Source organism: Aulonocara stuartgranti, assembly GCF_965226115.1.
Source record: "Aulonocara stuartgranti genome assembly, chromosome: 1".
NCBI classification, from domain to species: Eukaryota; Metazoa; Chordata; class Actinopteri; order Cichliformes; family Cichlidae; genus Aulonocara; species Aulonocara stuartgranti.
Window position 1 is genome coordinate 35755654 of NC_138939.1, and position 22144 is coordinate 35777797.

At 46.5% G+C, this 22144-nt stretch overlaps 1 protein-coding gene across 1 annotated transcript in view; it reads left to right on the top strand.

Moving 5' to 3' along the window:
• LOC309710307 (uncharacterized protein) overlaps positions 1-19441 on the top strand; it is a gene marked incomplete at its 3' end in the record, with an annotated part of 36588 nt that extends 17147 nt beyond the window's left edge. The window contains exons 2-4 of the mRNA XM_082539649.1: positions 11941-14943; positions 19234-19334; positions 19434-19441. Of these exons, the coding sequence (XP_082395775.1) occupies positions 12629-14943; positions 19234-19334; positions 19434-19441 (2424 nt within the window). The 5' untranslated portion in view covers positions 11941-12628. The remainder of the gene's footprint in view (positions 1-11940; positions 14944-19233; positions 19335-19433) is intronic.
• Positions 19442-22144: the final 2703 nt, after the last annotated feature.

The window sequence follows — 22144 nt, forward strand, 5'->3', positions numbered from 1 at the left end:
AGTTGTGATTAATAAATTAGTATGACAATCTTTTTTGCCTCTGAAAGTATAGATATAGAATTTACCACCAGAGGCAGTATTGTGCCGCACAGTGTAGCAACTATGAGATAGTATTGTCAATATACTTATTTATGTGAAACTGTGCTGGGATGCTGGTTGTTGAATACTGAGCTCTGATACCTGAAATTAATAACTAACTATCACTCAGTTTTAAAAGATGGGGTGGGGATATTCGGCAATTCACTGCATTGCAAATATTACAAGACCCAAGCAGCCACAGGAAACAAATCCGTTCTTTATAATGTGATTTATTTACAAAGTGAAAAAAAAAGAGGAACAACAAAACGGGAATGTCAACACTTCAGGGTGAGCCAAGGCCAAAATAATAAACAAAAACAAATCTACACAAATCTTGCACCCCTGACCTTACCAAAACAAAGTCAAAAATAAAGACAGAGTCTAACCTCCTTAACTAATTCAAAACAGGAGAAAATGGGTGATCAAAAGAAACGGCAGCTCACCCCTACCCACTCCACTTCCACGCTATTGTAATAACATGGTTCTGATCACTCCAGTCTAATTTCAGTTGTTGGGCGAAATTTTATTTGTGGTTTTTCTAAATTTAATCTTGAACGCATTTTTGCAGTTTTGTCTTTCTAGTCTGACCTAACTGACTCTTTTACTGCTACATCAATAACTGCGCTGTGCCCTGGAGCGGCTTAATTTTTTTTTGAAATCGCAATGGCACACTACCCAGACGACTCTGACTCAGACATGGAACTTACCTCGTTACCTATGTGCCAGATAGTTGAAAATGTGACTCCTAGCCTTAGCCAACAAGTGGTGGAGTTAAGAACTGAGGTGAATAAGCTTAGTGATTGTTCACGTGACTCACTGAACATACAGCAGAGTTTACTAAAGCAGTGGGACCAACTCACAACGGGGAATTCTCCCCCTCCTGCTGTCCCACAGTCTCCTGTTTTCCCAATGGCCACATCGATACCTCATGTTCCTGCGAGGGACAAAACTGAACCCACCAACAGTACCAATCCGTTCCTGGCCAGCAACCCATTTCAACCTACAAATCCTTTCCTCCCATCTCACTCACTTGAGCTCAGCAGCACTTCCAGAGTAATTGCGGCAGCTTTACATCACGTCAAACTGGAGCCTCCTGTGTATGCTGGGGACGGCAAAGTGCAACCTGAGGACTGGTTAAATGCAGTTGGCACATACAAAGCCTCATTGAACCTAACCGATGGGCAATTGCTAAACGAACTGCCACACTTTCTTGCAAAAGAGCCCGGGAAATGGTTCAAGGCATTGAGCTCCCACATCACATCATGGGCTCAATTCTGTCAACTGTTTAAGACAGTTTTTCTGCCCTCCGACAACCAAGAACGCATCCTGAGAGGAATTTTGGATCATGTTCAGGCTCAGGACGAACCGCTCCCAACCTTTGTTGCCCACATGTTGAGTGAGTTTGACAAACTGAAGAGTCCTCCACCTGAAAAAGACAGAATCGACCTAATTAGTAAACATGCTCTTGAAAAATACAGAGTTGCCCTGTATGGTGCTAATGTCACTTCTGTAATGGACCTGCTGCTACGTGTTCATGAGCTTCACTCAGTGACCACAAAGACCACAGCCTGCTTTATGTGGCAAAGACAACTATAAGCCTGAACCTTACTGCTTCAAATGCTCTCAGCCAGGGTTCACTACACGCACCTGCCCAAACTGTAACACCCAACCTCATTTGCCACAACGAGCCTCAAACACCGCTAGGCATGGCCCAGTCCAGCCATTGCTGGTACCTGGCCCATCTGACCCTGGCCATGAAAAGGTGGAATTAAGCAGCACCACATTCCAGCCACAATACAGGCAGTCAGGAAACTACAGGAGGGGAGGACATTTCACAGAGGCCAACCTTCCCCCAGTTACTAACGGAGCCTCACACGCCCGATTCACTACAGGGTGGACACAGTCTTGGATACTTGGAAGACAATTTTTCACAAGTCCACTGGAATACCCCACTAAGAACGAAAGTGAACTTCAATGCTTCATCTGTGGATGCTACCCTCGACACGGGTGCTTCCCTCTCGGCTGTACGAACAGATCTCATTCAAGTAAATGACTCTTACCCTAGAAAAACAAGTGAGTGTAATTGTCCTGCAGTTAACCTCGCCAATAATGCGCCCTGTATCCCTGACGGTGCTATTTGGCTCAATATTGGATTCATGAACAAAAACCTTTACCAGCGTTTTGCAATAATACCAGATTTGTCCTCTCCTTTCATTCTGGGAATGGATTTTATGGCAAGAGCTTCTGTTTCTATTCACATTCCCACTAGAACAGTCTACATTGAGGACATCCCCTGCCCACTCGCAGACAATGAAGAGGACCTTCAAAATGATTACTCACATTCACCTGGAACACTGATGTCTTTGGACTTGATTCGCTCAGACTTAACAGCCAAACTGTCTGAAGCAAGTCTCTCAGAGAACAACAAGGATGCTTTACTCAATCTGCTCAGCAAGTTTAGCTCCTTGTTTGATGGTCAACTTGGTCGAACGGCTCTCACTGAGCACGCCATAGAGACTGGCAATGCAACACCTGTCAATCTCCCACCCTACCGCACATCACCTGCTAAGAAACGTGTGATTGACAAACAAGTGCAACAAATGTTGAAGGACAACATCATTGAACCTTCCACATGCCCTTGGGCAGCTCCTGTAGTCATTGTAAATAGAGCTGCCGCGGAACCAAGGTTTTGTGTGGACTTTCGAGGGCTCAACCAAGTTACCTGAAAAGACTTTTATCCCCTGCCTCGTGTAGATGAGTCTTTGGACTTTCTGGCACGGGGAAAGTTTGTCTTGACATTGGACTTAGCGCAAGGCTATTGGCAGGTTGCGGTAGCAGAGGACTCGAAGCCTAAAACTGCCTTCATCTCTCACTGGGGTCTCTTTCAGTTTCGGGTGCTGCCTTTTGTGCTCTGCAACGCACCTGCAACTTTTCAGAGACTCATGAACTCTGTGCTTGCTGGCCTCATTTACAAAACATGCGCAGTCTACCTGGATGACATTGTTATCGCTTCACCTACCTTTGAACAGCACTTGGTGGATCTTGAGGAGGTGCTGGGCAGACTCTAGGCTGCTGGCTTGTCATTAAAGCTCAAAAAGTGCCAATTCTGCCTTGATGAATTCACCTTTCTCGGGTACCGCATCACATCATCAGGTGTTAAGCTCGATCCAGACAAAGTAAAGGCGGTTAAGGAGTTTGTAACCCCAACCTCGGTGAAACACGTCGGTCAGTTCCTTGGCTTGACTGGCTATTATCGGCGCTTCATTCAGAATTATGCCTGCCATGCTGAACCTCTTCACGCCATCACCAGAAAGGACAATGCTTTCCAATGGGATGACAGCTGTCGAAGGGCCATGGACACTTTGAAGGACCATGTCACATCAGCCCCGATCCTGTCATTCCCAGACCTCAACCCCCCCTTTTCCATTCACGCTGATGCATGTGACATGGGTCTTGGGGCAGTGTTGATGCAAAAGAATGACAAGGGTCGTGAGTATGTTGTGGCTTTTGCTAGTCGCTCCCTTCACAAAGCTGAACTACCCTACTGCACTTCAGAGAAGGAGTGCCTTGCTGTGATATGGGCCCTGGAACACTTCCGCCCATATGTTGAAGGTGTTCATGTTACTATCTTCACTGACCACAACAGTCTCAGGTGGCTCATGTCTCGTCAAAACCCAACGGGCCGACTCGCCCGCTGGTCATTTCGCTTGCAGGACTTTGATTTCACAATAGTGCACAAACCGGGTGCACAAAACAAAGTTTCCGACGCACTGTCACGCAACCCTTTGCCTCTGACCTGTGACAGGCCGACTGATCTTTTACCAGATCATGCTGTTATGGGCAGCCTGGACATTCGTACTCTGCCCCCCGTCATTCTGGCTGACCGTTCACAATTGAGACAGCTGCAGTTAGACGATCATGTCACAGGTCCACTCCTCAGAGACATTGAAGCAGACTCTCTGGACAGCTCGGACAGTGCCACCTTGTTACAGTATGTTGTGTATGACTCTCTTTTGTATTACAGAGAACCCAAGTCCACATGTGCTTTGCACCCTTTGAAAGAGCTGAAACTATTTGCCCCTACTTCCATGAGAGGCACCTTGCTGGACTATTACCGCGACCACTCCACAGCAGGTCACTTGGGTGTGACATTGGCTAGACTGCGTTTTAGGTTTTTCTGGCCCAAAATGGCAACTGATGTGAAACGCTATGTGATTTCATGCTCAGTGTGCCAACTCACCAAGCCAAGTCAGAAAAAAGCAGCTGGTCTTATGGTTCCCATTGTCCCCCAGAAACCCTGGGAGTATGTGGGTGTGGATTTTGTTGGGCCACTTCCCCGCACCCCCACTGGTAATGCTTATTTGATCGTGTTTGTTGACTAAATGGGTTGAAGCCAGCACTGTCAAAGAAGCTACATCTCAGGTAGCAGCTGGTAAATTCGTCACTGACATTTTTGCTAGACATGGTACACCCACTTACGTGATTTCTGACAGAGGGTCTCCTTTTGTGAGTGAGCTTTTTGAACATGTTGTTTCTGCCTTAGGCTCAGTGCACAGACTCACTACGGCATATCACCCTCAGACAAATGCTACTGAACACGTCAACCGGACTCTGAAAACTGCAATCCGCGCTTATGTAGGTGATAAGCACACATCATGGGACAAGTTTCTCCCTCAGATTTGCTTTGCTCTGCGTACCGCCCCCCATGACAGGACAGGTATGACTCCTGCCATGATGCTTTATGGTCGTGAGTTAGACACCCCGCTTGACCTTATCACTCAGCCTTCTACAGCAGGTGTTGATGAACTGGGTGTGCCTTACCCTGAGACTCTGAGAGCCTCCCTGCAGGAAGCTCATGACCACGCCAAAGCAGCTCTGGACTATAGCCATGACAGACAAAAACATTACTATGACTTGAGACATCGACATGCCACGTTTCGTGTTGGTGACCTTTTGAGAGTTAAGACGCACCCCAGGTCAGACGCTCAGTCTAACTTTACTGCTAAAGTTGCACCACTGTTTCAGGGACCATTGTGTGTATCTCAGAGACTCAGTGATGTTAATTACAAGCTCACTTGGGTGGACTCCGGTGTGGATGCAGGTGTTTATCATGTTGTGAACATGCAACCGTTCCATACCTGGGACTCTCTCACTTCCAAAGAACATTTTGTTTCATCACCTGCTGGGAGAGAGACCGCAGGGGATCTGAACTCTGACTCTCAGACCCACCCTGGCCGCCCTGCAGACACTGACATTGACTCTGAGCCATTCCCCTTTGATTTACCGGACATTGACTCTTCTTCTGGTGTGGGAGCTGTTTCAGACAGTCTTTCACCCAGATCTGTCCAGCACCCAGCTGCTGGTGGACATTATAATTTCACGGCCAGACGTTGCCCCAGAGTTACGTCTGGCTGGAGCAACAAAAGATGGACTAATGATTTTCACACAACCAGGCTTGATCTGAAGTGAAATGTTTTGGTTAAACCTGTTTGATGCTGTCTTGTTGCATTGCTATTTTGAGTCAAGATGTTTCTGTTTGCTCTACTTAATCCAGTTTTATGGCTCTTTAGTGTGTTAAGATTCATTCTTGGCATTTACTTAAAAAAAAAAAGTGAAAAATCTAAGGAAACTGATTTTCCACTGTACATATTCGTCTTATTTTCACCAATTTCATTTTTAAATGGTCTTTTGCCCTGTGTGTGTGCACCAATCTTAGCTGTAACCTCTATGTATAGGGTACTGTTAGGTGCGGTGTGTGCTTTTTCAGCTGTGTACGGCTGAGGACAGCCTTTTTCTCACCAGGGGGACTATGTAATAGTTGCTATTGTAATGCAGTGTATCACCACATGGTGGCGCCTCCTGTCTCATGACTGGTGTGTCATCCCCTTTTTGTTCTTCTTCGCACTCCTCCTGTAATGGATGCTCCCGTGTGTGCTCTCGTGTAATGTGTGGTAGAGGTAGCACTTTTATTTTTGATATTGTAAATAAATGAGTACTTTTGGAAAGTCAAAAGCTGTTGCTCATTCGCTATCCACCTGCACACCTCTGCGATAGATTAAGGCCACACTGTTTAAGTACACTTTTTTCATATTGCTTGGTCTTGTAATTTTCCAATAAAAACAGTTCATGCTTTGTGCAGAGAAAGTCCTTTAATAAATGTCCGGCATCTGGCTGTAGGCGGCTGGCTTCATCTCCACCGCACGTTACAATATGTTTAACACTTCAGTTTTAAGTTTTATTTGTCATATGCAAGTTAGCACTGGGTCAACATTGCAATGAAATGTATTTGATGAGCAGAAGACAGTCACTCAGCAGAATGGTACAGTAGAACAAAATAGTAAAGAGCAAAATATTAATAAAATAGTCAAAGAAAAACAGATTTACAGTTCACAGACTAAATATATATATATATATATATATATATATATATATATATATATATATATATATATACATAAAAACACCCAGCACGCCCCTGCGGGCGGTTTATCCTTCAAGCTCGGGTCCTCTACCAGAGGCCTGGGAGCTTGAGGGTCCTGCGCAGTATCTTAGCTGTTCCCAGGACTGCGCTCTTCTGGACAGAGATCTCCGGTGTTGTTCCCGGGATCTGCTGGAGCCACTCGCCTAGCTTGGGAGTCACCGCACCTAGTGCTCCGATTACCACAGGGACCACCGTTACCTTCACCCTCCACATCCTCTCGAGCTCTTCTCTGAGCCCTTGGTATTTCTCCAGCTTCTCGTGTTCCTTCTTCCTGATATTGCTGTCATTCGGAACCGCTACATCGATCACTACGGCCGTCTTCTTCTGTTTGTCTACCACCACTATGGTTGGTTAGCCACCACCATTTTGTCCGTCTGTATCTGGAAGTCAACAAGGTCCGCGTCAGGTGTTGAGGAACCAGGGCACCCTGACGAAAAGTGGGCTACTGGAACAAGAAGGCATCGGTGGGCAAGAGACGAAAACAGAGCGTTGTTGGAATGCTACTACGCAAGTAACCCCGGCGGAAGGGGCTACATGAATAGGATGAGGGACCTATGGATTCTTCGATACCCAACATCCACAATGACGGCGAAACAACTAGTAGCTCAGTGTTCCAACATTCGAAAGAAGGGACTGCTCTCACAGCTAGAGATTGACGAGGTACAACACAAATGCTACGGCAAGGAGGAGTCAGGACGCCAGGTCAGGGGGGCGATATCATCACCCCCACCCGAGATTGGGTACATAGCCCCAAGTGCGATAGGAGAAGGATCGTTGAGTGTGAGAGGAACTGACCTGAAAAATAGGATCATGGCCAAGCTTGAAACCTGGATCCCCCGTAGCCAGTTACCAAGATTACGTGAAGTACCCTCAGAAGGTCTGCTAGATGATGTTAATGCAGCACTATGGGAAATACATATATATATATATATATATATATATATATATATATATATATATATATATATATATATATATATATTAGGGGTGCAACGATATTCGTATCGATATTGAACCGTTCGATACAGTGCTTTCAACACTTAAACACACACAACACACTCCACAGAATGCACTCAGACGCTACCCTGCAGCTTTACAAGTAAACTGTAAAATCTGCACTGGTCACTTCACTTTATTGGTATTTATATTAGGAAAAAAATGTGCAATACTGTACTAACTGCCACTAAAGAAAATTGTACTGTTCAGTCTGTACTGCTGCTCATTCCTGCCACTGTGCAATATTCCATGTGCCCCCCCACCCCCCACATTCCTATTTAAGATTTTCTTTATTTAATCACTAGTGTGTACATATATTTATATATACATATATAGCTGCCTCCACCAGTGTGTGAATGTGAGAGTGAATGAATAGTGGCATTGTAAAGCGCTTTCGGTGCCTTGAAAAGCGCTATATAAATCCAATTCATTATTATTATTATTATTATTAGGGGTGCAACGATACTCGTATCGATATTGAACCGTTCGATACAGTGCTTTCGGTTCGGTACGCATATGTATCGAACAATATAAAATTTGTAATTTATTTGATCAACTTTCCTTCTGACGATGCTGTCTGTGTTGAGCGCTCAGTGAATCTGCGTTCGACTACTCCGCCTAGGCTGCACTGTCAAGGGCAGATCCACTGAGCGTTCAACACAGACAGCATTGTCAGAAGGAAGAGCGCAGGGCAAGCTAGCGAGACAGAAGTTAAGCTCTCCTTGCAACATGGCAAATTGAACCTCCCCCACCCTCATTCAGATCTGGCGTTTAGAATTATTTTGGTTTTCATGTGACGTATGACCCTGAAGGTAAGCGTGTCATGGACTAAAGTAAAACAGTATGTTCAATTACATGGGTGGGAACTAGTGTGTTAGCGCAGTTAGCTCGTTAACGTGTTGGCCGTCTAGCCCCATGCACGGGGCGATCAGGGGTAGCTCGTTAACGGAGATTTGCCGTGTTGTGGCGTTAACGTCATTTCAATGAGATTAACGCTGACAGCACTAGTGGGAACACAACGAATATGACTGCACATTTACGCCGACATCATCCTAATGCAAGGACAAGTGGAAGCAGACAAAAACAACAAGCATGCATGCTACAGACTTTACCCGAGTCGTTTAGACAGCCGTTAGCACATGATTCTCCTTATGGGGACCTGATATGTTTAATATTGTGGCAAGCTCAGACAAGGAGGAGATGGAGGTGTCGTTTGGTCTTGCTTCCCGTGAGCTAGCCAGGGAGCACAGCCGTTTATTAACATCTGCAGAAGAACACTGCCGCTAGCTAACTGCTCAGCGCCGCAACCGCACAGCAGCAACAACAACAACAACAACACACAGGGCGCCCTCTGACCCCGGAAGGACACACCGTCGCAGCGAGAGGGCGTTACCCGTCACTATGGCAACATAAACAAAACATAACTGTACAAACAGAACCCCAAAAAGCCCTGAACCGCTACAATATGCTGCTGAGAATATAGCCCAGAAGAAGCGTATAGTATTTCTTTTATTTTGGAAAGAGCCATTTCTCTGTAATAAACTCTCTTTTCCAAAGATGAGTGATTCCTCAATCAGATACAGGGCTCGTAAAATCGCTAGCCCGACGTCCCGGGGCTAGCGATTTTTCCAGTTGGGCTATCAAAATCTATCTTTGCCCTGCCCGTCGGGCTATTGTAGGAAGGAAAAATATATGTCAATGCTTTTGTATTCTTTCGGAAATGTAGCTGGGTAATTACAGTATGTCATTGGCATCGGTGAGCCACTGTCAATATGTGACATATTGAAATCGCGTTTGCATTTACGCTTGTTTTTTGCTTTCACTTTGCAATCGCGCGAACTGTGTATAGAGAGCGACAGTACTGATTGGTGAGTGATGATAATTTGTGCACCATTTCCTCTGACATCGTCTTATCAATCGTTAGCTTACTATGCAAACATGACAAGTGAAATCTCCCGCAGCAAGCTTAAACATATGAGAGATTGATCGCGCAGAGAATCGCTGACCGTTATGTGTGTGTGTAAAAGCAGCAGGATATATATTTTAGTTCTGCTGAGCCAAATGAGACAGGTCAGGGTGAAGAAGTGACAGCCAAAGAAAAGCTTACCACAAAACGGAAAAGTTATGACAAATCAGACTATAAGGCAAAAAGAAAGTGCAGCTTTATGGTTTCATGGACAAAATAATTTCTGTGGCTGCAATATGACGAGCTATATAACCGGGGCTGCACATAAGTGGTCCGCAGGTGCGCATTCGCTGTCAAAATAAAAAAAAACGCGCACAAGATATGAAGTTGCAACGCGTGTTTGCATACATACGATTTTCTGGAGGAGGACAGACATTTGTTTAGAACTCTTAAAGATGTCGAAGAAGCAAGCTCCTTTAAGCAATTACTTTGGTGTTCCTCCACCTCCAAACAAATGTCAGAAGGAGTCCGAACCACAAAAGAAGCACGTATTCTCGGAAAAGTGGTTGCAGGAGGTGAGCTGGCTTCAAACAAATGATGAACGCACAGAGATGTGGTGCAGAATGTGCCGTGAAAATCCCGCTCTAGCAGACAAAAACAGTGCTTTTTATATGGACGCAAATGCGCGTTGCAACTTCTTATCTGGTGCGCGTCTTTTATTTTGACAGCGAATGCGCACATGCGGACCACTTATGTGCACCCGTGTAAATAACATAATGTTCTGCCGGGTGTGTTGTTGGTTTTCTCTCGATTTCTGAGTCGACAAGCGCCTTTGTTACTGGGACCAGTCATTTTAAGAAAGGCCCCCATTAGAACCCATGAGAAATGCAAGAAATGCATTATTGCTCAGTCTGCAATATCTTTCCCAGAACAAACACCAATTGCAAATAACATACTAAAAATAAACCTGAAAATTCTGTTTAGAACAGCATACTATGTTGCAAATAGTGGCAAAATTTAGCAGTCTTTGCAAACTTCAAAAAGCAAATGGCCTAGATCTTGGTTCCACTTGTCTCTTACCCGTGACTTCAGTGGAAATTTCAAATTCAGGATCTGACACAGACTGATTCATGTCCTACACAGTTCTTACAAGTTCATAGAAATTTCTGTTCAATTAGAACCAAGTATTTGAGTTGATGATTGTAATTTTTATACAATGTTGTAATTTGTTTTTCAACAATTTTTTAATTAATGTTTTGTTTCCTTTACAATATTATACTTTAATGTATAATATTGTAAAGGAAACAAAACTTCAATCAAAAAATTGCTCTCTTTTTTATTCGGGCTAATTACATTTATTTTGGGCTACCAAAAACTGAAGAGTCCCTGCCCGAAGGGCTACCAGGGATTTTGAAATTTTGAGAGCCCTGAGATATATATATATATATATATATTTTAATTACTTTTGTTTCAGCAACATTAAATTTAAAAACTGTACTTTTGAGTTAACATATATATTTATAATTTTAATAAAAGACAAATTAAAAAGGCATGAACATTTTTTTTGTATCGAAAAAATATCGAACCGTGACACCAAAGTATCGAACCGAACCGGTTCGATACTTTGGTGTCACCCCTAATATATATATATATATATTAGGGGTTCAACGATACACAAAATTCACGGTTCGGTTCGGTTCGATACTTTGGTGTCACGGTTTGATATTTTTTCGATACAAAAATAATGTTCATGCCTTTTATTATAAATATATATTTTAACTCAAAAGTACAGTTTTTAAATTTAACCCTAACCCTTGTGCGTGTTTTTTATTTTGACAGCGAATGCGCACCTGCGGACCACTTATGTGCAGCCCTGGTTATTTAGCTCGTCATATTGCAGCCACAGAAATTATTTTGTCCATGAAACCATAAAGCTGCACTTTCTTTTTGCCTTATAGTCTGATTTGTCATAACTTCTCCGTTTTGTGGTAAGCTTTTCTTTGGCTGTCACTTCTTCACCCTGACCTATCTTATTTGGCTCAGAAGAAATGAAATATATATCCTCCTGCTTTTACACACGCACTCACATAAGCTCAACGATTCTCTGCGCGATCAACCTCTCACGTGTTTAAGCTTGCTGCGGGAGATTTCACTTGTCATGTTTGCATAGTAAGCTAACGATTAATAAGACGATGTCAGAGGAATTGGTGCACAAATTATCATCACTCACAGATCAGTGCTGTCGCTCTCTATACACAGTTCGCGCGATTGCAAAGTGAAAGCAAAAAAACAAGCGCAAATTCAAATGCGATTTCAATATGTCACATATTGACAGTGGCTCACCGATGCCAATGACATAATTACCCAGCTACATTTCTGAAAGAATGCAAAAGCATTGACATATATTTTTCCTTCCTACAATAGCCCGACGGGCAGGGAAGAGATAGATTTTGGTAGCCCGACTGAAAAAAATCGCTAGCCCCTGTCACGGTCCTGGGTCTCCTGACCCAGCGTTTTTAGTTCTTTGTGATTTTCGTATTATTGTACTTGTGTGATTTATTCTATGGCTTCTAGTTTTGATCCCTTGCCCTTCATGTCTCCCTGTGTGCCCCTCTGTGTATCTGTGAGCCCTCGTCTCTCCTTATGTTTTATTCCATGCTTCCCCTGCCCATTATGTCTAAGTTCTCCCCGTGCTCTCTTCCCCCTGTGTGCCCTCTATGTATTTATGAGCCCTCGTCCCCTTTCGTGTTTATTCCGTGTCTCCCCTGCCTGTTACGTTGGTGTTCTACTCGTGCTCTCTCTCCTCTGTACTTCCTGTTTCACCTCTCCCGTCAGTGTTCAGTTCACCCCGCCCTGTCTCGTTATGATTATCAGTGTCACCTGTGTTCCCCGTGTGTTCCCACTCCCCTCGTTAACCCTCTGTGTATTTCTGTCTGCGTCTCCCTCTGTTCAGTGTGACGTCGTCCCTCTTGCTGTGTGGATCTCCCTGTGTGTCTCTCTGTGAGTTCTTAGTTTATGGTTTCCCAGTTTGGTTTAGTTTATATGTCTGTTCTGCCAGCGAATAAAGCTGAGTTTTGAGTTCATTCCCTCGTGCCTGTGAGTTTTGCGTTTGGGTCCTCCTCCTGCCTGCCACACAGCCGAGCCTTGACAGTACGACGTCACCAGATATGGACCCAGCAGCACTCAACCCACCAGAAGAACTGCGTCTGGACATTATCTACTCCGTGGAAAAACTCCTGCATCTGTGGCTCGAACATGAGGGAAAGGAATTTCGCCGCGCCGTGGAAACCAAACTACAGCGTTTAATCTCTGGTCTTCCCTGGCTACTCAGTGCGCTCCACCCACTCGAACAGGACTTAATCCGCAACGAGCTCCACCTTCATCCCCCAGCTGCTACTACCCACCTGCCTGAAGGGCCGGATGCGGAGCCGCTCGGCCCGTCAGAGCCATCATCAAAAAAGAAACGGCATTCACGCCGCCGACGCGCCACCCCACAGCCGGACATTCGGCCTTCTAATTCACCTGTTGTGCTACCAGAAGCTCAGTCGGCTCCCTCGCAGCCCGTCCCAGCTCAGTTAGCTCCCTCGCAGCCCGTCCCAGCTCAGCCAGCTCCCTCGCAGCCCATCCCAGCTCAGCCAGCTCCCTCGCAGCCCGTCCCAGCTCAGCCAGCTCCCTCGCAGCCCGTCCCAGCTCAGCCAGCTCCCTCGCAGCCCGTCCCAGCTCAGCCAGCTCCCTCGCAGCCCTTCACAGCTCCGTTAGCTCCCTCGCAGCCCTTCACAGCTCCGTTAGCTCCCTCGCAGCCCTTCACAGCTCCGTTAGCTCCCTCGCAGCCCTTCACAGCTCCGTTAGCTCCCTCGCAGCCCTTCACAGCTCCGTTAGCTCCCTCGCAGTCCTTCACAGCTCCGTTAGCTCCCTCGCAGTCCTTCACAGCTCCGTTAGCTCCCTCGCAGTCCTTCACAGCTCCGTTAGCTCCCTCGCAGCCACCCTCAGTTCAGTCTCCTGTGTCCCCGTTAGCTCAGCCATTAACTCCACCACAAGCTCCATTTTCACCTCTACCATCGCTTCAGTCATCAGTTCGGTCTGCCACTCAGTCGCCCTTAGCTCCATCATCCACACTGCCACCTGTTTCTCTTCCACCACAACCGTCACTACACCCAGCCACTCAGGCTGCTACTCAGCCAGTCATTCAACCCATAGCCCTGCCGTTGCCATACCCTGTAGCTGAGCCACTAGCCGTCCGACCCACAGCCACTTCAGCCACTCCTTCACCCGTTACACCTCCACTACAACCATCAGTGCAGTCTCCAGTGTCCCCAGTGCAGTCTCCAGTGTCCCCAGTGCAGTCTCCAGTGTCCCCAGTGCAGTCTCCGGTGTCCCCAGTGCAGCCTCCTTTAGCACAGTCACCCACTCAACCACCAGCACCACAACCGTCACTACCTCTAGTTCATTCCCCTGTGAAGTCATTAACTCCACCACCTACTCCACCCTCACCACCACCGTTACTACAGACATCAGTTCAGTCCCCTGTGCAGTCATTTACTTCTCCACCGTTAGCAGCTCAGGTCCCCGTGTGTCCAGCAGCTCAGGTCCCCGTGTGTCCAGCAGCTCAGGTCCCCGTGTGTCCAGCAGCTCAGCTCGCACCTGAACCTTTGGCCCAGTTCCCCGTAGCAGTGCGGTTTTCTAGCCAGCTTAACATTGAGCCCGGGGTCCCAATCCTCTCTGGCTCTACTTCAGCTCCTGCTGGAAGCTCGGATGAGCTCATCCAGGACTCCGCGGCTCCCACGCCGCCATCTACCTCGTCCGCTGGGGGTTCCAGTGAGCCCGGCCAGCACCTCCCTGTCTCCGCTGGAGGGTCCGAGAGGCCCGTTCAGCCTCCTGTCTCCGCTGGAGGGTCCGAGGGGCCCGTTCAGCCTCCTGTCTCCGCTGGAGGGTCCGAGGGGCCCGTTCAGCCTCCTGTCTCCGCTGGAGGGTCCGAGGGGCCCGTTCAGCCTCCTGTCTCCGCTGGAGGGTCCGAGGGGCCCGTTCAGCCTCACGCCGCATCAGCTGGAGGGCCCGAGGAGCCTGTCCAGCCGCCATCTGCGACCGCCTCGTCATCACCTGGCCCGGCTACATCCGCCTGTGCTTCTGCTACGCCTGGCCCGGCCTCAGCCTCTGCAACCTCGCCTGGCCCGGCCTCAGCCTCTGCAACCTCGCCTGGCCCGGCCTCAGCCTCTGCAACCTCGCCTGGCCCGGCCTCAGCCTCTGCAACCTCGCCTGGCCCGGCCTCAGCCTCTGCAACCTCGCCTGGCCCGGCCTCCGAGTCTTCGTCTGCTGCAGCCTCTTCAGAGCCTTCGTCTGCCGCAGCCTCCTCTTCAGAGCCTTCGTCTGCCGCAGCCTCCTCTTCAGAGCCTTCGTCTGCCGCAGCCTCCTCTTCAGAGCCTTCGTCTGCCGCAGCCTCCTCTTCAGAGCCTTCGTCTGCCGCAGCCTCCTCTTCAGAGCCTTCGTCTGCCGCAGCCTCCTCTTCAGAGCCTTCGTCTGGTCCAGCATCCTCATCAGCTGCTTCGTCTGGTCCAGTGTAACACAGTAAGGGGAATTGTTGAAAAGAATATATCAATGGGCCAATAGGCTCGACTATAGGAGCACAGGGGTGTGTTCAAATGAGACACAGAGACAAGAATGTAACTCAAAAGAACCAGCCAACTTTAGTGACATAAACCATAAGGTTGACAAGCACAGGTTAAAGACACTTTACAATGGTAGAAAGGAAACTTACAAAAATTAAAAGAAAAGTAAAACACAAACTACTAAAGCAATGACTTGGCCAAGTGTTATTTTTGGTTTTCAATGTCCGGGTTTCAATGCTCGGGTTTCAATGCTCGGGTGCACCCTAGTAACCTGACTCCTTAACTCTTATAGAAACAGATTACACAAATCCAATGCACATTCAAATGAAAATTTCACACTCTTTTCACATGTGGAGAATGCTCTACACAACAGCTCATTATTTAAAGTCCCAAATAAAAAATGTCCAAGGGGTAAAGTCCAAAAAATTCCCAGGGTGTGAAAGAAAATAGGGATGAAAGAATGTCAGTCAGTGGTCTTATGTATAACCAGCTGTGCGTGAAAGTGTGAGTGATACAGTCCTACCACACCGCAAGGTGCAGCAGATCATCAAGTGGAAAAGAAGCGAATCTCAATCTCTCTAAGTCCAGGTGGGAAGGCTCGCCATCTATTTCACTGGAGGAATCCTATTTCACTGGAGGAATCCACCTCAGGAACAATTCAGCATACAAAAAAAACTGACCGATCTCAGCGCATCACGGCCGAAGACAATGGCATAGTGTCTCTCGGTCGGAAAATGCAGGGCTCTTGCTTCTGGAAGCAGATTGAGATGAACTTCCAGGCAGTTGATAGCAACCAGAGCTAACAAAGGCTAACAGTTTAGCTCCACGCGGTACTTTTTAAAGTCACCAGAAAAATGCAGCATTTGCCTGCTTACTCACTGTGGCTACTTTTAACATGAAAGGTAGCTGATAACCAGTGAACTTATGTGCAACACAGTTGGTTGCAACTTATATCTAATACTTTTTTTCCAGCTCAAAAGCTTCAGTCTCTCTTTTCTCCTGCCAGCACGCGACTACCTCCACACATAGCAGCAAACACAGAGCACGTAGGTGGGACATACAGCGGCAGACTGCTCTCCCATTGGTCAAAACATACTGGGACCTGTGCATTTCGATTGGTTGGGCAGGCTGTCCATCTCTCCTCATATCAGTCCTTAAAGTGGTACCCCCATTTTATGTGGGTTACACCAGCATCCTCATCAGCTGCTTCGTCTGGTCCAGCATCCTCATCAGCTGCTTCGTCTGGTCCAGCATCCTCATCAGCTGCTTCGTCTGGTCCAGCATCCTCATCAGCTGCCTCGTCTGGTCCAGCATCCTCATCAGCTGCCTCGTCTGGTCCAGCATCCTCATCAGCTGCCTCGTCTGGCCCTGCGCCCACCGGGCCATGGCCGGCACGCCTGGGACTGGAGGGCCGCCGCTGCCTTCCGCGCGGTCGGCCTCCTGAACTGCTCCGTCGTCTCCTTCGCCACCGCCGCTGCCTTCCGCGCGGTCGGCCTCCTGAACTGCTCCGTCGTCTCCTTCGCCGCCGCCGTTGCCTTGCGCGCGGCCGGCCTCCTGAACTGTTTCCGCGTCGCCGCCGTTGCCTTGCGCACGGCCGGCCTCCTGAACTGTTTCCGCGTCGCCGCCGTTGCCTTGCGCACGGTCGGCCTCCTGAACTGTTTCCGCGTCTCCGCCGTTGCCTTCCGCACGGTCGGCCCCCTGAACTGCTCTGTGTTTTGGGTTGTTTTCTTGGGCTCCGGTGTTTTCTGTGCTCTTTGTTTTCTGTTCCGGGCCCTCCGTCCTGGGCCCCCGCCGCCCGCCCTGGGTTGTTTTCTGTTTGGTTTTGTTTTTCTGTGTTTGGGCTGTCTGGAGCCAGCCCTTGAGGGGGGGGTACTGTCACGGTCCTGGGTCTCCTGACCCAGCGTTTTTAGTTCTTTGTGATTTTCGTATTATTGTACTTGTGTGATTTATTCTATGGCTTCTAGTTTTGATCCCTTGCCCTTCATGTCTCCCTGTGTGCCCCTCTGTGTATCTGTGAGCCCTCGTCTCTCCTTATGTTTTATTCCATGCTTCCCCTGCCCATTATGTCTAAGTTCTCCCCGTGCTCTCTTCCCCCTGTGTGCCCTCTATGTATTTATGAGCCCTCGTCCCCTTTCGTGTTTATTCCGTGTCTCCCCTGCCTGTTACGTTGGTGTTCTACTCGTGCTCTCTCTCCTCTGTACTTCCTGTTTCACCTCTCCCGTCAGTGTTCAGTTCACCCCGCCCTGTCTCGTTATGATTATCAGTGTCACCTGTGTTCCCCGTGTGTTCCCACTCCCCTCGTTAACCCTCTGTGTATTTCTGTCTGCGTCTCCCTCTGTTCAGTGTGACGTCGTCCCTCTTGCTGTGTGGATCTCCCTGTGTGTCTCTCTGTGAGTTCTTAGTTTATGGTTTCCCAGTTTGGTTTAGTTTATATGTCTGTTCTGCCAGCGAATAAAGCTGAGTTTTGAGTTCATTCCCTCGTGCCTGTGAGTTTTGCGTTTGGGTCCTCCTCCTGCCGGCCACACAGCCGAGCCTTGACAGCCCCAGGACGTCGGGCTAGCGATATTGCAAGCCCTGTATCTGATTGAGGAATCACTCATCTTTGGAAAAGAAAGTTTATTACAGAGAAATGTGTCTTTCCAAAATAAAAGCTATACTATCTGCTTCTTCTGGGCTATATTCTCAGCAGCATAAGGAGAATCATGTGCTAACAGCTGTCTAAATGACTCGGCTAAAGTTAGTAGCATGCTTGTTGTTTTTGTCTTTGCACTAGGATGATGTCGGCGTAAATGTGCAGTCATATTCGTTGTGTTCCCACTAGTGATTTCAGGTTAATCTCGTTGAAATGACCTTAACGCCACAACACGGCAAATCTCCGTTAACGAGCTACCGCCGATCGCCCCGTGCATGGGGCTAGACGGCCAACACGTTAACGAGCTAACTGCGCTAACACACTAGCTCCCACCCATGTAATTGAGCATTGCACGGCACATCCAACATACTGTTTTACTTTAGTCCATGACTCGCTTACCTTCAGGGTCATACGTCACATGAAAACCAAAATAATTCCAAACGCCAGATCTGAATGGGGGAGGTCCATGTTGCAAGGAGAGCTTAACTTCTGTCTTGCTAGCTTGCCCTGCGCTCTTCCTTCTGACTATGCTGTCTGTGTTGAGCGCTCAGTGGATCTGCGCTGGACAGTGCAGCCTAGGCGGAGTAGTCGAACGCAGATTCACTGAGCGCTCAACACAGACAGCATCGTCAGAAGGAAAGTTGATAAAATAAATTACAAATGTTGTATTGTTCGATACATATGCGTACCGAACCGAAAGCACTGTATCGAACGGTTCAATATCGATACGAGTATCGTTGCACCCCTAATAATAATAATAATAATAATGAATTGGATTTATATAGCGCTTTTCAAGGCACCGAAAGCGCTTTACAATGCCACTATTCATTCACTCTCACATTCACACACTGGTGGAGGCAGCTATATATGTATATATAAATATATGTACACACTAGTGATTAAATAAAGAAAATCTTAAATAGGAATGTGGGGGGTGGGGGGGCACATGGAATATTGCACAGTGGCAGGAATGAGCAGCAGTACAGACTGAACAGTACAATTTTCTTTAGTGGCAGTTAGTACAGTATTGCACATTTTTTTCCTAATATAAATACCAATAAAGTGAAGTGACCAGTGCAGATTTTACAGTTTACTTGTAAAGCTGCAGGGTAGCGTCTGAGTGCATTCTGTGGAGTGTGTTGTGTGTGTTTAAGTGTTGTGGTTGAGGTGTTGTATGGCTTGATGGTAGAAACTGTTTTTAAGTCTTGTAGTCCAAGCAGACAGACTCTTGTAACGTCTGCCAGATGGTAACAAGGAGAAGAGCTTATATGCTGAGTGGCTGTGGTCCTTGATGATGCTGTGTGCTTTGCGGAGGCATCATTGAAGATAAATGTCCTGAAAGGCAGGAAGTCTCGTGCCAGTGATGTGCTCTGCTGCCTTCACCACCCCTGTAGTGATTTACGGCTGCTAGCAGAGCAGCTTCCATACCAAACTGTAATGCAGCTCATCAGCAAGCTCTCAACTGCACACCTGTAGAAATTTGAGGCGATGTTAGTGTTGCCAAACTTCCTCAACCGTGTGGTGTTCCTGTGTTTAGGATGAGTGATGAGGAGGTGTGCTTACCAACTCTCACCACCTGGGGCCTGTTTGTGAGGAAGTTTAGAATCCATCTGCAGATTGGTGTGTTCCTAGCCCAAGGTCGACGAGCTTCATGGCAAGTTTTGAGGGGATTATAGTGTTAAATGCCGAGCTGTAGTCGATGAAGAGCATTCTTGCATATGTATTCCCTTTTTCCAGGTGAGTGAGGGTGCTGTGCATTGCCAGCTCTCATTTCTAGAAATATGGACAAATTTATTAAACCCCCCAAAATATGACTATCCCGAGTTGGGACCAGGAAGCAGAGTTGCAGTCTTACACGCCTCTCTGCAGTTTCTCTCCTCCTGCTACCCCCCCAAAAACCCATCTCTATGGAGATGGGTTTTTGGGGGGGTAGCAGGAGCTCCCAAAAAGACGAAAAACAAACTAAAAACCAGCAATAAGTAAGTAAGTAAGTAAAATTTTATTTATATAGCACATTTCTAGATAAAAGATCACAAAGTGCTTCACAAGGTATAAAAAAAAAACAGTCAAAAGTTAACAAAACGCAATTTTAAAAAGATGTGTTTTTAGCTGTTTTTTAAAAGTAATCACTGAGTCTGCAGATCTTAAGTTCTGAGGAAGAGAATTCCACAGTCTGGCGGCCACAGTAGCAAAAGCTCTATCACCCTTGGTTTAATAAACAACTTAAACATAAACGATCACAAAGAAAGAACAATACAGTATCCACATCTGAACCAAAGAGTAAAACAGTGAAATGTGGATTATTAAATATTAGTTCTCTCTCCTCCAAGTCTCTGTTAGTACATGACTTAATAATTGATCAACAAATCGATTTACTCTGCCTTACAGAAACCTGGTTGCAGCAGGATGATTATGTTCGTTTAAATGAATCAACACCCCGAGTCATTCTAACTACCAGAAATCTCGACGCACAGGCCGAGGGGGCGGTGTGGCAGCAATTTTTCACACCAGCCTATTAATTAACGAAAGACCAAGACAGACTTTTAATTCATTTGAAAGCCTGATGCTTAACATTGTCCACCCCAGCTGTAAAACTCAGAAACCAGTCTTACTTGTTATCATCTATCACCTGGGCCTTACACAGAGTTTCTGTCTGATTTCTCAGACTTTATATCTAATTTAGTGCTCAGCTCAGATAAAATAATTATTGTGGGTGATTTTAACATCCATGTAGATGCTAAAAATGACAGCCTCAACATGGCATTTAATCTGTTATTAGACTCAATTGGCTTCTCTCAAAATGTAAAAGAACCCACCCACCACTTTCAGAGCTCATCACAGCACAGAAACAGCTTTAATAAAGGTTACAAATGATCTTCTTATGGCTTCTGACAGTGGACTCATCTCTGTGCTTGTCCTGCTAGACCTCAGTGCAGCGCTTGATACTGTCGACCATAATATCCTATTAGAGCGATTAGAACATGCTGTAGGTATTACAGGTACTGCACTGCAGTGGTTTGTATCATATCTATCTAATAGACTCCAGTTTGTTCATGTAAATGGAGAGTCCTCTTCACACACTGAGGTTAATTATGGAGTTCCACAGGGTTCAGTGCTAGGACCAATTCTGTTTACACTATACATGCTTCCCCTAGGCAGCATCATTAGAAGACATAGCATAAATGTTCACTGCAATGCAGATGACACCCAGCTCTATCTGTCCATGAAGCCAGATAACACACACCAATTAGTTAAATTGCAGGAATGTCTTAAAGACATAAAGACTTGGATGGCCGCTAACTGTCTGCTTCTTAATTCAGATAAAACTGAGGTTATTGTACTCGGCCCTGAAAAGCCTAGAAATATGGTATCTAAGCAGATTTTTACTCTGGATGGTATTACCTTGGCCTCCAGTAACACTGTGAGGAACCTTGGAGTCATTTTTGACCAGGATATGTCCTTCAACGCACATATTAAACAAATATGTAAGACTGCTTTCTTCCATTTGTGCAACATCTCTAAAGTTAGAAGTATCCTGTCTCAGAGTGACGCTGAAAAACTAGCTCATGCATTTATTACTTCCAGGCTGGACTACTGTAATTCATTATTATCAGGATGTCCAAAAAACTCACTGAAAAGCCTTCAGCTAATCCAAAATGCTGCAGCAAGAGTCCTGACAGGGACTAGAAAGAGAGAGCAGATTTCTCCTGTTTTGGCTTCCCTTCATTGGCTTCCTGTTAAATCCAGAATTGAATTCAAAATCCTGCTCCTCACATACAAGGTCTTAAATAATCAGGCCCCATCTTATCTTAATGACCTTGTAGTACCATATCACCCTATTAGAGCACTTCGCTCTCGCACTGCAGGCCTACTTGTTGTTCCTAGAAGCAGAGCCTTCAGTTTTCAGGCCCCTCTTCTGTGGAACCAGCTTCCAGTTTGGATTCGGGAGACAGACACTATCTCTACTTTTAAGATTAGGTTTCAAACTTTCCTTTTGCTAAAGCATATAGTTAGGGCTGGACCAGGTGACCCTGAATCCACCCTAAGTTATGCTGCAATAGATGTAGGCTGCCAGGGATTCCCATGATGCGTTGAGTTTTTCCTTTCCAGTCACCTTTCTCACTCACTATGTGTGTTAACAGACCTCTCTGCATTGAATCATATCTGTTATTAACCTCTGTCTCTCTTCCACAGCATGTCTTTATCCTGTCTTCCTTCTCTCACCCCAACCGGTCACAGCAGATGGTTTCTTCCTGTTAAAAGGGAGTTTTTCCTTCCCACTGTCGCCAAAGTGCTTGCTCATAGGGGGTCATATGATTGTTGGGTTTTTCTCTGTATCTATGAAGCGCCATGATGCGACCTTTGTTGTGATTTGGCGCTATATAAATAAAATTGAATTGAATTGAATTGAATTGAATTGAATTGTGTCGGGGAGGGAGGAGCAGATG